General features: G+C 44.1%; 1 protein-coding gene across 1 annotated transcript in view; it reads right to left on the reverse strand.

Moving 5' to 3' along the window:
- The window catches only part of LOC124136336 (S-crystallin SL11-like), a 57,543-nt gene extending 42,876 nt beyond the window's left edge, over positions 1–14,667 (reverse strand). The window contains exon 1 of the mRNA XM_046502239.2: positions 14,006–14,667. Coding sequence (XP_046358195.1) covers positions 14,006–14,138 — 133 coding nt within the window. The 5' untranslated portion in view covers positions 14,139–14,667. The remainder of the gene's footprint in view (positions 1–14,005) is intronic.
- Between the last annotated feature and the right edge of the window lie 344 nt (positions 14,668–15,011).

A 15,011-nucleotide genomic window follows, 5' to 3' on the forward strand; every position in this document is an offset into this window, starting at 1 on the left:
GCGTGTGTAACAAGACAGTGAGTGTTGACGGCGTGAGTAACAAGACAGTGAGTGTTGACGGCGTGTGTAACATGACAGTGAGTGTTGACGGCTATGTAACAAGACAGTGAGTGTTGACGGCGTGTGTAACAAGACAGTGAGTGTTGACGGCGTGAGTAACAAGACAATGAGTGTTGACGGCGTGTGTAACAAGACAGAGAGTGTTGACGGCTATGTAACAAGACAGTGAGTGTTGACGGCGTGTGTAACATGACAGTGAGTGTTGACGGCTTTGTAACATGACAGTGATTGTTGACGGCGTGTGTAACAAGACAGTGAGTGTTGACGGCGTGAGTAACAAGACAGTGACTGTTGACGACGGCGTGTGTAACATGACAGTAAGTGGTGACGGCTGTGTAACATGACAGTGATTGTTGACGGCGTGTCTAACAAGACAGTGAGTGTTGACGGCGTGAGTAAGAAGACAATGAGTGTTGACGGCTGTGTAACAAGACAGTGAGTGTTGACGGCGTGTCTAACAAGACAGTGAGTGTTGACGGCGTGTGTAACAAGACAGTGACTGTTGACGGCATGAATAACAAGACAGTGAGTGTTGACGGCGCGTGTAACATGACAGTGAGTGTTGACGGCGTGTGTAACAAGACAGTGAGTGTTGAAGGCATGAGTAACAAGACAGTGAGTGTTGACGGCGTGTGTAACAAGACAGTGAGTGTTGACGGCGTGTGTAACAAGACAGTGACTGTTGACGGCGTGTGTAACAAGACAGTGACTGTTGACGGCGTGTCTAACAAGACAGTGACTGTTGACGGCGTGTGTAACAAGACAGTGAGTGTTGACGGCTATGTAACAAGACAGTGAGTGTTGACGGCGTGTGTAACATGACAGTGAGTGTTGACGGCTTTGTAACATGACAGTGAGTGTTGACGGCTGTGTAACAAGACAGTGAGTGTTGACGGCGTGAGTAACAAGACAGTGAGTGTTGACGGCGTGTGTAACAAGACAGTGACTGTTGACGGCGTGTGTAACAAGACAGTGAGTGTTGACGGCGTGTGTAACAAGACAGTGAGTGTTGACGGCGTGTGTAACAAGACAGTGAGTGTTGACGGCGTGAGTAACAAGACAGTGAGTGTTGACGGCGTGAGTAACAAGACAGTGAGTGTTGACGGCGTGTGTAACAAGACAGTGACTGTTGACGGCGTGTGTAACAAGACAGTGAGTGTTGACGGCGTGAGTAACAAGACAGTGAGTGTTGACGGCGTGAGTAAGAAGACAGTGAGTGTTGACGGCGTGTGTAACAAGACAGTGAGTGTTGACGGCGTGAGTAACAAGACAGTGACTGTTGACGACGGCGTGTGTAACAAGACAGTGAGTGTTGACGGCTGTGTAACATGTAAGTGAGTGTTGACGGCGTGAGTAACAAGACAGTGACTGTTGACGACGGCGTGTGTAACAAGACAGTGACTGTTGACGACGGCGTGTGTAACAAGACAGAGAGTGTTGACGGCTATGTAACAAGACAGTGAGTGTTGACGGCGTGTGTAACATGACAGTGAGTGTTGACGGCTTTGTAACATGACAGTGATTGTTGACGGCGTGTGTAACAAGACAGTGAGTGTTGACGGCGTGAGTAACAAGACAATGAGTGTTGACGGCTGTGTAACAAGACAGTGAGTGTTGACGGCGTGTCTAACAAGACAGTGAGTGTTGACGGCGTGTGTAACAAGACAGTGAGTGTTGACGGCTATGTAACATTTCAGTGAGTGTTGACGGCGTGTGTAACAAGACAGTGAGTGTTGACGGTGTGAGTAACAAGACAGTGACTGTTGACGACGGCGTGTGTAACATGACAGTAAGTGGTGACGGCTGTGTAACATGACAGTGATTGTTGACGGCGTGTCTAACAAGACAGTGAGTGTTGACGGCGTGAGTAAGAAGACAATGAGTGTTGACGGCTGTGTAACAAGACAGTGAGTGTTGACGGCGTGTCTAACAAGACAGTGAGTGTTGACGGCGTGTGTAACAAGACAGTGACTGTTGACGGCATGAATAACAAGACAGTGAGTGTTGACGGCGCGTGTAACATGACAGTGAGTGTTGACGGCGTGTGTAACAAGACAGTGAGTGTTGAAGGCATGAGTAACAAGACAGTGAGTGTTGACGGCGTGTGTAACAAGACAGTGAGTGTTGACGGCGTGTGTAACAAGACAGTGACTGTTGACGGCGTGTGTAACAAGACAGTGACTGTTGACGGCGTGTCTAACAAGACAGTGACTGTTGACGGCGTGTGTAACAAGACAGTGACTGTTGACGGCTTGTGTAACAAGACAGTGAGTGTTGACGGCTGTGTAACAAGACAGTGAGTGTTGACGGCGTGAGTAAGAAGACAGTGAGTGTTGACGGCGTGTGTAACAAGACAGTGACTGTTGACGGCGTGTGTAACAAGACAGTGATTGTTGACGGCGTGTGTAACAAGACAGTGAGTGTTGACGGCGTGAGTAACAAGACAGTGAGTGTTGACGGCGTGAGTAACAAGACAGTGAGTGTTGACGGCGTGAGTAACAAGACAGTGAGTGTTGACGGCGTGTGTAACAAGACAGTGACTGTTGACGGCGTGTGTAACAAGACAGTGAGTGTTGACGGCGTGAGTAACAAGACAGTGAGTGTTGACGGCGTGAGTAAGAAGACAGTGAGTGTTGACGGCGTGTGTAACAAGACAGTGAGTGTTGACGGCGTGAGTAACAAGACAGTGAGTGTTGACGGCGTGTGTAACAAGACAGTGAGTGTTGACGACGTGTGTAACATGACAGTGAGTGTTGACGGCGTGTGTAACAAGACAGTGAGTGTTGACGGCGTGAATAACAAGACAGTGAGTGTTGACGGCGTATGTAACAAGACAGTGACTGTTGACGGCGTATGTAACATGCCAGTGACTGTTGACGGCTCGTGTAACAAGACAGTGAGTGTTGACGGCGTGAGTTACAAGACAGTGAGTGTTGACGGCGTGTGTAACATGACAGTGAGTGTTGACGGTCGTTCATCACGACAGTGAGTGTTGAAGGTGTGTGAGGCGTGACAGCGATTGGTCACTGTTATCTGTAACATGACAGTGATTGTTGACGTTGACGTGGAACTGAGGTTGTGAAATATGTGGCAAGGCAGCATGTGTTGATGGCATGTTTGAGTGACAATGATATATATGGCACAGTGGAGGCTTGGAAAGACTACATCTATGTCTGCGCACATACACAAGTACACCACTTAACGGACACCTAAGACGGTAGGGTTGATTGCCGCTTGGTTCATTCGTCTTGTGTGGACGGATCGTTAACCTTTCTCACCTCTTGACATTTCAAGTACTACACAACATACTAACGTTACAAGTGCTTCCTGTTCTCCCAAATGCCACGGGCCTCTTGTTTCATGGGAACCGTTTTTGTTTTAACTGCCTGGTGCAAACGATACACGGAACTGTTATGGTGCCATGAATTCCTTCAAGGATTCCAACCATGTACGATATGGAATCACTTAATGATATAATTAAATCATACATTTCGATGGTACGTTTCGATTGGAATCTTTTTTATCTTTAAGGTATCAGCGGATGTGGAATGGTTCGGTTATCATGAAAAAAGTGGTCAGATGGATTATAACGGTTGCATAAATGGACAATCGCCTTGGTACTATCTAGGAAAATAAAAATAATTTTATATAAAGTTTCGTCCTTATATTTCGTAGATGCGGGTTATAAATTTAAGCGTAATCCTATTTTGTACCAGTAGGATATAACATGTTCTATCTTGTAGATATATGATATAAAGTGTGGTTATCTTATCTTGTTGATATTGGATATAAAGTGTGGTCCTTATATCTCGTACCTATAGGATATAAAGTACAGGTACGTTCCTCTACCTGGTACATGTAGGATACAAAGTGTGCTCCTCGTATCTTGTACCTGTAGGGTATGAAGCGAATATCGCATAGTCTATAAAGGGTAGAATAGGTCTTCAGCAACCCATGCTTGCCGTAAAAGGTGGCTATGCTTGTCGTAAAAGGCGACTAACGGGATCGGGTGGTCAGGCTCGCTGACTTGGTTGATGCATGTCATCGATCCCAATTGCGTGGATCGATGCTCATGATGTCAATCACTGGACTGTCTGGTCCAGACTCGATTATTTACAGACCGCTGTCATAAAGCTGGAATATTGCTGAGTGCGGCGTTAAACAACAAACCAACCAACTCTATATCGTACCTGTAGGATATAAAGTGTGTTTCGCACATTAAAAATGTTGTGCTCATCGTGTGGCGTAAATGTTGGAAATAAAGCGTGCTAATCCTGTCTCGGAGCTCTTGAATATTAAACTTCTCTTTCTATCACGTAGATTCAGGATATAAAGCATTCTCCTATCTCGTAGATATAGCATATTATCATCCAAAACTGGCTCCCACAGGAGATATCGCTTGGGTGAGATCAAACGATATATACATTGTAGATATCGCTGCAAGGAAATTGCATCACAATGCTTTGCAGACCATTGTGACGTCATATTTACCATGGCGTCACAATGAAATGACATTACTAATGCCTCTGCTACTGAAGCTGTAAGCAGTGCTTTTTACACTTATTAAAGACACTGCTTATTACTGTCTACAAACTGAAGAAGTTGGAAGAATGATGTTGGATGATAAATATAATCTCACCCTTGGGTCTTTTGATATCAATATATCAACACTCGTCGATAAAAGTTTAAAACTCCTCGGCAAGCCTCGGACGTTTTAACTTTTATTGAATTGTGTAGATATATTTGATATCAAAAGACACTTGCGTGAGATTCTCCATTTAAGTATACACATCTTTGTTGTATCCTCGAGGTTATTTAGTGCGATTTTCATAACTCGTGGTAGGTTATAAAGTGTGCTCCTCATATATAGTAAGCTGGTCAGTGTTGTATACAGTACGCCTTCAGCTTAAAGGACACAACCAACCCGATTCCCGTTAATATCACTTGACGCGACCGGTGAAACCGGCCATAAGGTCCGGGGGGCAGTATACCACGATAACCGAGTTCGACAAAACGCGGTTTGAGCGGAAACACCAAGCCGGCTCTTGCGTCAACGCTGCTCTACAGAAACCCACTTGGTGGTACTCGTTATGTCTGAGAATCCGACGTGAACAAATCTTAAGAAGATGTCAAGTACATTGGTATTGTCTGCGGTATCTGCATTCTTGGCAGTAATCCGATTCAAAACAGCGACGGCGGGTTTAAAGGCGCACAGCCATGCTAATGGACCCTTGTAGGTTGTCGGGGAATAAAGGTTCCTGTTAAAGCATGAACCCATTCACTCGATGTAAATATATATACCGTACGCTCTCTATAAAGAGCTGGATTCTGGGGTCGGGAGTGGGTGTAAGGTTTTCACTTAAGAACCAGCACGCATACGAAATAATAAAGAACATGTTCTAGCATAGGCGGGGGCACGGGTGGCCCAGTCGTCTGAGGCGCCGCGATTCGCTGTACAGAGTTGCGTCCCTTTGGCACGCCAGAAACCTATGATTGTGGGTTCGAATCCCGGTTCGCTCCGATTATGTTTCTAGGTTTGTCAGCACCATACCCGTGCTCGTGGGTTTCACCGAAGTGGTAAACGTCTGAGACCTGCATCACTTCGGGCTTTCCTCCCACTTTAAGCTGACACGCCGTGATATAACTGGAATACTGTTAAAAGCGGCGTTAAACCCAACTAACTCACTCACTCCAGCACAGGCCTGGGCCATGATCCATAAAGCGAGCATAGCGTTACAACTGTCGGTAATCAGTGTTAAAGAACGGAAGTTAAGATCAGGCATCACAACGGTGCCACACGATGTACTCACTCAACCTGACGATTTTACACCCTTTGGATCAAACGGCTTTAGTAATTCAGAACCGACGAATCTACCATTTAATGTTCTATGATATAAATACGTCCTTGAGATGTAAACTTCAGAAAATGTACGTATCTTCGTTCCGGACGTGAGACGAATCGTTTGAAAAAAACAAACACAACATCTGCGACCATAAAAAATTGCAACTCTGAGGCGTAAATAGACCAGAGTGAGAAAGAATCCCGAGATCTGGTTGGCTTAGGAAGTAGTTCAGAGCACCAACCCGACAGCATTGATTTCAACAGTTCCAAAATGGACAATATTCAAGTTCTTTCCATGGTATGCGACCCACGGGAGTTTATGTTTGATTAATACACAAGTATAACTTCAAACTGGGCCCCCACTGCAATTATGTCCTTCCTAACGACATAAGCAATGCGTTTATATACAATGACAAAGGGCAGAATAATATTTTATAATAAAAATAATCAGATTTTAAACTTAACCTGAAAGGTTATTTTCCTCTGTTTAAATAAACACACCCTAAAATACCCCGAAGCAAATAATACACAACAAAATAAAACGAAAAATAGCCAAAACAAACAATGAAAGAAAAAGTAAAAGCAAAAAAGCAAAATAACGACACAAAATTATAGAAACCTACATAAAAGAATTAAAATAAAAAAATATCAAAATAATGATCCTCAAAAACAACATCGAAACAATCATGCGATATGGGGAAAAATAAAATACATATTATAAATCTTGCTTATATAATGCTTTGTAAAGTGGCAGTGTCCCTTTAACAACCGCCATCCCTCAACGTTTACCGCCTCGGCGGGAAGCACTTCACCTCGACATCTCTGAGATAATGACGCTGATATCAAGAAACAGAAGCAGACATATCGAGAATTAGGCTGCACCCAGTGCCAAGGCTTGAGTTCAATTACTGTACTCAACCATTCCTCTGCAACTGGAGAAATACGTGCACTATCTTCAGACCGACACTCAGAACCCATCGGGCGTTTTCGCCGAATAACCTGATTCCGTTAACCTTCGCCGAGCGCCTCGAGTAAACCACGAGGCTTCTGAATGGAAGCAGTGTTTCTTCGAAGCATCTAATCCATGTGGAACTCGTCACTATGGTAGATGTAAATTAAAAGAAAGATTATGCCGGTAGATACGACGGTGTTTATGGGACTTTCACCAGTCAACCTGAAGCAGGTATTGGTGATGTTTTGATAGTCTCGCGTACACCTAAACAAGCCCCGAGTTCCTCTCAATGTAACATAAGCAGTATCGGGGCATGTTTTCTTTTGGTTAGTCAGGCACCAGCCCGTCTAATCTTTCCTTCTTTGAACTTTATCCATACTCTGACCGGAACAAGTTATTCTTTGTTCGTGGAATTTTCCGTAGTTTGGATATCAAATTGTAAGTTTTTTCTCTCTGATGTCAACTTAAGAAGGATCTGTTACGAGAAGTACTTTATGGCCAAAGCAAATATCTCTTAAATCTCGTACTTGAAATATACCGATCACATAAAGTTAGGGGTCATGAATAGTTTGGGGGATATCTTTTTGTAGTGAACACTGAGCAAACAATTTCATAAAACATATCCCAAAACATATTCATGACCCCCAAACATGTATTGTTCAATATTCAAGGTATTTCACATCTCCGGGACCTATTCCCAAGAGTGAATGACAGAGTATTGTCTTACGCCGCTTTGAGCGATATTCCAGCAATATCACAGCTGCTGACACCAGAAATGGGCTTCCCACATTAAACCCACGTTTTCGGTATGAGAAGCCTTTGCTTTGCTTTACTTTTGTTTGTTTGTTTGTTTGTTGTTTAACACAGCACTCAGCAATATTCAATTTATATGACGGCGGTCTGAAAATAATCGAGTCTGGACCAGACAATCCAGTGTTTGATATTATGAGCATCGATCTACGCAATTGGGACACAATGACATGCATCAACCAATTCAGCGCGCCTGACCACCCGATCCCGTTAGTCGTCTCTTTGCGTTATGGAAGCAACACAACCCTCCCCATCACCATCAGATATCTCTGCCAAAAGCAGAGCCCGGTGCACGATTCCAACTGCATCATAAGCATGGGCGTATGAATCACTATGAAATAGTGATGATACCTGGTGGTCGCGACAGGTAAGCGGTGGCATCCGTCACAAACACATGCAAAGACAAGTCAATTGTTCACCTAAACAACATGGGAACAAAATAGGGATTTGCATCAAAATCATTTTTGTTATTGAGACGATTTGGAAATGTGTTCTACACGTCTACCATAAAACATTTTGACGATATTGTGAGTGAGTGAGTCAGGTTTTACGCCGCTTTTAACAGTATTCCAGTTATATCACGGCGTGTATGTTTAACGTGGGAGGAAAGCCCGAAGTGATGCAGGTCTCAGACGTTTACCACTTCGGTGAAACCCACGAACACGGGTATGGTGCTGATAAACCTAGAAACATAATCGGGGCGAACCGGGATTCGAACCCATCATCATAGGTTTCTGGCGTGCCCAAGGGACGCAACTCTGCACAGCGAATCGCGGCGCCTTAGACGACTGGGCCACCCGTGAAATAACCCAACACTCGAATCGTTATCATCTTGTCACTGTCAACATGTTACCGCCAATAGCGCATCTTTGACGACGACGCGTAAAGTAGAGTTTATGAGAACTATATATTCCACACATTTCATCCCATGGGCTATTTCAGGTAAGAATTCAGTGTGAAGCCATGGATGTGAACGAGTAAAACTAGGAACGTGAGCAGCTGTAAGCATTATTCAAGAAACAATGGGATTCACATTGTGAATCAATCCGGATGTTCCGTGACAAGAACAAAACATGATTCAACCTCTATAGTGAGTGGGTGAGTGAGTATGGTTTTACGCCGCTTTTAGCAATATTCCAGCAATATCACGGCGGGGGACATCAGAAATGGGCTTCACACATTGTACCCATGTCGGGAATCGAACCCGGGTCTTCGGCGTGACGAGCGAACGCTTTAACCACTAGGCTACCCGGCCGCCCCTCGACCTCTATATGCTCCCTAAAGTTATCCGATATTGCCTTAATTACGTCCCTGAATAAGCGTTGATCGTTTGTGTATCCGGGAAAGTCCATACATACAGGTACGTAATTATTTCATCACAGAGGCGTTTGCTTCAAGTTATATTTTTTCTTTCTTCAACAATACCCTGAGAAATTGAAAGTACAATAACATATTTATTTACCATGACTGTGACGCTCAATTAAAGAGTTAGTTGTGTTTCTAAGGGCCGTCAATTATTATATTTAAAAAAAATGCCGTTTGATAAAACAAACTTCTTTGCATTGAATGCAATGTCGTTTTTGTCGTTTATAGCGAATATCTTGTCAGTATCAACCACTGGTTAATAACGAAGCACGAACATTCAATATGCCGGGATAATAATATAAATGAAACATATCTGCGATGAAATACTACACTCGCTCAATACAGCCTCAGCAGGTTTCTCGACGCAACGGTACTTTTAATGTCTCGCTTTCTAATTAATATAATCAATTTCCCATTTCTCATACGGCTAGTTGGTTTAAAATAACGAATTTCCCGATGAGCGAACGATAAATTGTCATCAATTATTTATTAAGGGGAAAATTTACCATAAAAAACATGTCAACTTAATGACGTACGGATGCAGGCAGTCTCCGTTTCTTTGTTTCGTCAATAATGTATCTAGTTTTATAATTCATAGTAAAATTATACTATTTTCGAGCAATGACTGTCTAAATCATTGATTTCAGAAACGTACAACGCGAAAAATGGCGGATAATAGAAACAGCCATGCTCTTAAATTTGATACTCGTTAGGAAGTGTCAGTGACGTTCTGGCCCGATAATTACCCATTAATGACGATATTATTCAATCTACTACAAGACTCGCCATTATTTTCAAAAAGATTCAATATTGAATGCCAATTTTACGACGTGCAGGTGGAAAGATAGGCTTTATTGAAAGTCGAATCGTGGAAGCGAAATTCTACCCGTTCTTTGTCAGGTTGTGATATTGGGTGATTATGCCGTGGCTCTTGGCAGAAAAAAGCAAATAAACTGTTTTTAAAAGCCTGCATATTGAGTCCCTTTGCACCGAGACCGGAGAGGCACTGTGAACAAAGAGCTTGAGTACGTTAGCAAGCACGAAGCAACATGGCTAAGTATATTCAATCTCAAGCCCGGTACAAAGTCTAGTTGAAGCGGATCGATTGCACATCGACTTCGGCACGTGGTGGTGTTTTCTAGGTTAGGGCTGCTTGGAAGAAGACAGTGACTCAGTATTGTAACGTGACGGCGCTGAATGACACATTGAAATGCATGGTGTCATTGATTTCGATATAGGCAATATGTGTTCATTCATCACCGATCTGATAGCATCGCCATGTTATAATTCGTCGCATCGTTTCCACGGTTGTGAAGAACTCACTTACCGTAAATCACTTAATCAGCGCTTGATATTTATTCGAGGCAGGCGCTTATGATATAGAGAGGCGTGTGCATCATGTTTTTTTTCAATTTTGTTTCAATCAGATAGATATGTATTTTCATGAAAACCCAGATTTTACAGATATCGCATACACAGTACATTACACGATCACTATGGTAGCTACAAGGTAAGTCTTAGCGTGCGATTAGAGTAACATTTAATCCCAGAAATAAAGTATCATATTAAAAATATATATCTACAAAATAAAAAAATATAATTCAAATGGAGCCCAGAACCAGGTTTAATTTCAGGCCTAGAGCCGAGGCAATCTAGACTTGCCAAATCATTCTAGACTTGAGATGGATTATTTTTCTAATATATTTTTGGACCTGGGAGACTACGGTGAGATAGATTTGCAATAATGTGAACACATTCCTTACCTCAGAGATATTCAGGAATCAGTATTTTTTGTTGCTAACGTTTCACCAGGCTCTTTATGTGACCAGGCGGGTTTTGTTTCCGTTAGTGCGTTAGCTGACTCGGTGTTTGTTCAAGGCAAAAACTTGCTCAAGGCAAGCGTCCAGTCAAGAATTCTCAAGAAGTGGCTGAGGTGGCCCGATTCTACAGTGGTTGTGTGATAAGAGTAAAACCATTACGACCTGACCCCATCCTCGTGAAACAGGGATTGAACATTGCTCTAGAATGTCCTCTGTGCAACCTCGTTAATCGGCACGACATCGTTCCCAATGAAATCATCGAATCAAGTTCCGGTTGAACGAGGCGGGTGGTCGGACGCACGGTGTTTCACTGTGTAAATGTTTTGTAGATGTCAATGGATAGGCTTCTCGTTATGTACCTTTTTACAATTTAATTAAGTATTGTTTTACGCTGCTTTTAACATTATTACTGCAATACCACGGCAGGGACACGAGAAAGGGGTTTCAAAATTTGTACCTATGTGGGGAATCGAACCCGGGTCTTCGCGACGAGGAAACGCTGCAACCAATGAGCTGTGATGTTGGAGGAAAGGCGGAAGTGAAAAATTAGACGGTTACCAGTTTGGGTGAAACCCACGAGCGAGGTATGGTGCTGACAAACCTAGTACCATAACCAGGTGTAATCTGGGATTGGAACCCGCGGATATAGGATTCTGTCACGCCTAAGGGACGCAACTCTGTCCAAGTGAATTGTATGATGAGTGAGCCACGCGTGACCCTATATCGTTATACGTGATTTTACGTCTACCGGTTTTAAGTATTGTTTCGAATATGTCAAAAAACTTGTCATCAAACACTGTCATGAAACTTTGTTTCACATGAGGATTCGAACTCGGACCTTGATCGTAATGAGCGAACGCTTTCAGCACGGGGCTATGGTCTACCCACCATGTCGTATGGATATAAATCAGTCTCGGGTCAACATCCATACATTCTTCCATACATGTATTCACAATGGCGAGACACGGATAAAAACGTCCATCGATGCTGGGGCGGCGAGTTGGCTTTGTGGTTTAAGCTTTTGCTCTTATCACACCCGATAACCGCCTCCGTGGTCTAGTGGTAGAGCGTCCGCCCGGCGAGCGGAAGGTCCGGGGTTCGATCCCCGGCCGCGTCATACCAAAAGACGTTAAAAGATGGTATTTGTTATTACCCTGTCTGGCGCTCGGCATAAAGGGGCTAAAACAAGGACTGGTCGGCTCGGAGTCAGTATACTGTGTCTGAGTGGGGTATTCAAGTTAAACTGCAGCATGGTATCTCAGTGTGCTAGCACTATAAATCGGCATCAGTCCGGACTAGTACAAGCAGCCACACACACACACGTGCATGCACGTCGCTATATAATTGCAATAATCTTGGACGCGACGTTAAACCCAATTTCACCTCACCTATTACACCCGATACATGTGTTCGATTCCCCACATACACTACAACACGTGAAGCCCATTATCGGTGAACCCGTCGTGATATTCCTGGGCCTTTTCACTTACGGACAATAGTCAGTCACAAAGATGGTAAACGATCACATATGTGGCATGATTTCCCCAATGATTTAAAGCCAAAAATAGCCAGGATGTTTGGAAATTTAATTTGATGGGTGCAAACGCACGCAAACGCATTCCTAAGATTTTATCCCACTATCTATTACATACAAGAAATCAATACAGAAAACAAACACTACCATCCAGTGTTGTGTGAGTGTATATGGTTTTACGTTGCTTTGGGCAATAGTCAAGCATTATGACGGCGACACTCACTCACATACGTGACAGACTGTAGCCAAGAAGAAAAGCAAACCAAGTCTTCGGCGAAAGTTTTAACATAAAAAAATGGCGTCCCCCATGGCATCCTTTTCTCAGTTGACCGCCTCCGCGGTCTTGTGGTAGAGCGTCCGTCCGGAAAGCGGAAGGTCCGGGGTTCGATCCCCGGCCGCGTCATACAAAAAGATGTTAAAAGATGGTATTTGTTGTTACCCTGCCTGGCGCACGGCACTGATCGGCTTAATTAAGGACTGGTCTCACACACACACACACACACACACACACACACGTCGCTATATACGTGCAATAATCTTGGACGCGACGTTCAACTCCATTTCACATAACACATCACTTTTCTCAGTTATAACAGATCGAAATAGTAGTACTATAGCCAGAATAATTCCATGGCCAACTCTCTCTCTCTCTCCCTTTCTCTCTCTCTCTCTCTCTCTCTCTCTCTCTCTCTCTCTCTCTCTTCAACAAAACAAGTACATGCACATAAAATACGACAGCCACGTGTACCCATTGAATGACACCCATTGACCTTCATATGTAAATCTTGACTTTAAGTAACACTCGTGACAATACCATCACAGATTTTATTCGTGTATGTAAATGTCACACCTTGAAATGTCATATAAAAATCCAGTTTAATGGAAGATGATAGATATATAAGCCTCCCCGTGTACGGGCGATTCTTGAATGGCATATTTCCATTTAATGTTCCCAATCTATTGTGAACCGGCAGTAAGAGGTTTTGTCATTTTAAATAGGTTTGTACGACACTGACAACGCTGAAGCGTACGCCTGAATTTGTAAATCTTCAACAGTACACAATTCGCTCTAAAAATAAGAAATGGCGGATATAATACTCAAGGCCAGGGGATCTATTCATATAGAAAAGGATGAACGGGGTTATTCCCTTGCGTCCGCTTCGATAACTAAACACTACTTTTCAACCACAAAACACGTGAAAAGAATATATCATATTTCATTGTGAGAGACTCACAAGAGACGAAATATTTTCCGCAGAACGAACCTTTGCGGTTAACACTATACATCGCTGTATGGACAATGGAAGAGTGTTAGTAAGCTCATTTTGGACGTTATAGATGGCAAGTGGTGCATGACAGAGACTTGGGTCGTATAACGCATTTCTGATCGTCCCAAGTCTTGGGTCCCCTCAACGCGACACGACTCCGATCGCGAGACTCATTTACTTGCACCCTGTGACCCCAGAGATGATATCGCTGCGTCCACTCACGCCGGCTTTGCAATGCACGGCGAATTTTTCCAGGTGATAAAAAAGGAAAACAATAATAAACATCAGCAAACACCTGAATTGCGGAAAAATCTATCGACGGAGACAGTAAGTGAAAATTAGTGGAATACTTACTCGATTTCATCGTCGCCCATTCATTATTGGGAATCCTCACGTCGTCAAAGTTAAGCCCCGCTGCAGCAAAGCACAGACGAGTCAACTCCGCCCTCCCTCGCACGTTGAAATATATGAGTTTATAACAGGCCATGCCTATGTGCGACCTGCCCCTCCCTGCTTTTCCGAGCTCACGGTAGACCGTCGAGCGACCGTCCCCCTCACAAGGCGTTTGGTCTCGGGCGCTCGCTACCCTGAACTAAGTATCTCGAAGTACGGCCCACCCGCTCCGCTTCAGCCAAGATCTCTCCCTCGGGGCTCAAGCCGCCTGTAGTGTAGCGTGGTGTGCTTACGTCACGTTCCCACTAATCGAAAGCGTTGTGGCGGTCAGCTTTGAGTCCGGTTGGACGGTCCGTGGGTCCTCTCACCTCCTTAACCTGCCCGTCCATGCCTTGGCTTCCGGTTGGGCTTGACAACGCGCTGCCCGCCTCCCTCTCTCTCTTCGCCGCTGTTAGGTTCGAGCTCAACTGACCGCTGTTTCTGTATGGGGGTCATTTAGTCCTCTCTCTTCGTCTCTCTATCTTCCTCCTCCCTCCCCTTCTCTCTCACCTGTGTGAGTGAATGCTGACAGTATGAATGGAGTTTCAAGGTAGTATATATACCACGGTGAGTCAATACACGTGTGTATAAGGCTACAGAATGCAGGTATCTGTTAAAGGGACTATTGACATTTCCATCGCGCCGTTGAATGTGATACCTCAGCAGTCAGACATATAAATATATATATATACTCAGCACTGGTCTTTTACACTGGTCTGGTCTGTTACACCTCATATTATACCGCATCTGCCCCCTCCTCCCGTTGCTAGGGTGATGAACGTGCACGTGCAACCCAGACCCTGCGGGGGGTCTACATACACATGCCCTCAGTTCCGTTCCGTAAGTAGAAGCGACTCAAATTTCACGTACCTCATCCCCTTTAAGTCCAGTCAAGCGTGTTTCACTAATCAGGTTAATGGAATATGGC

The sequence above is a fragment of the Haliotis rufescens genome, unplaced genomic scaffold (assembly GCF_023055435.1).
Source record: "Haliotis rufescens isolate VD_foot unplaced genomic scaffold, xgHalRufe1.0.p SCAF_22, whole genome shotgun sequence".
Lineage (NCBI taxonomy): Eukaryota > Metazoa > Mollusca > Gastropoda > Lepetellida > Haliotidae > Haliotis > Haliotis rufescens.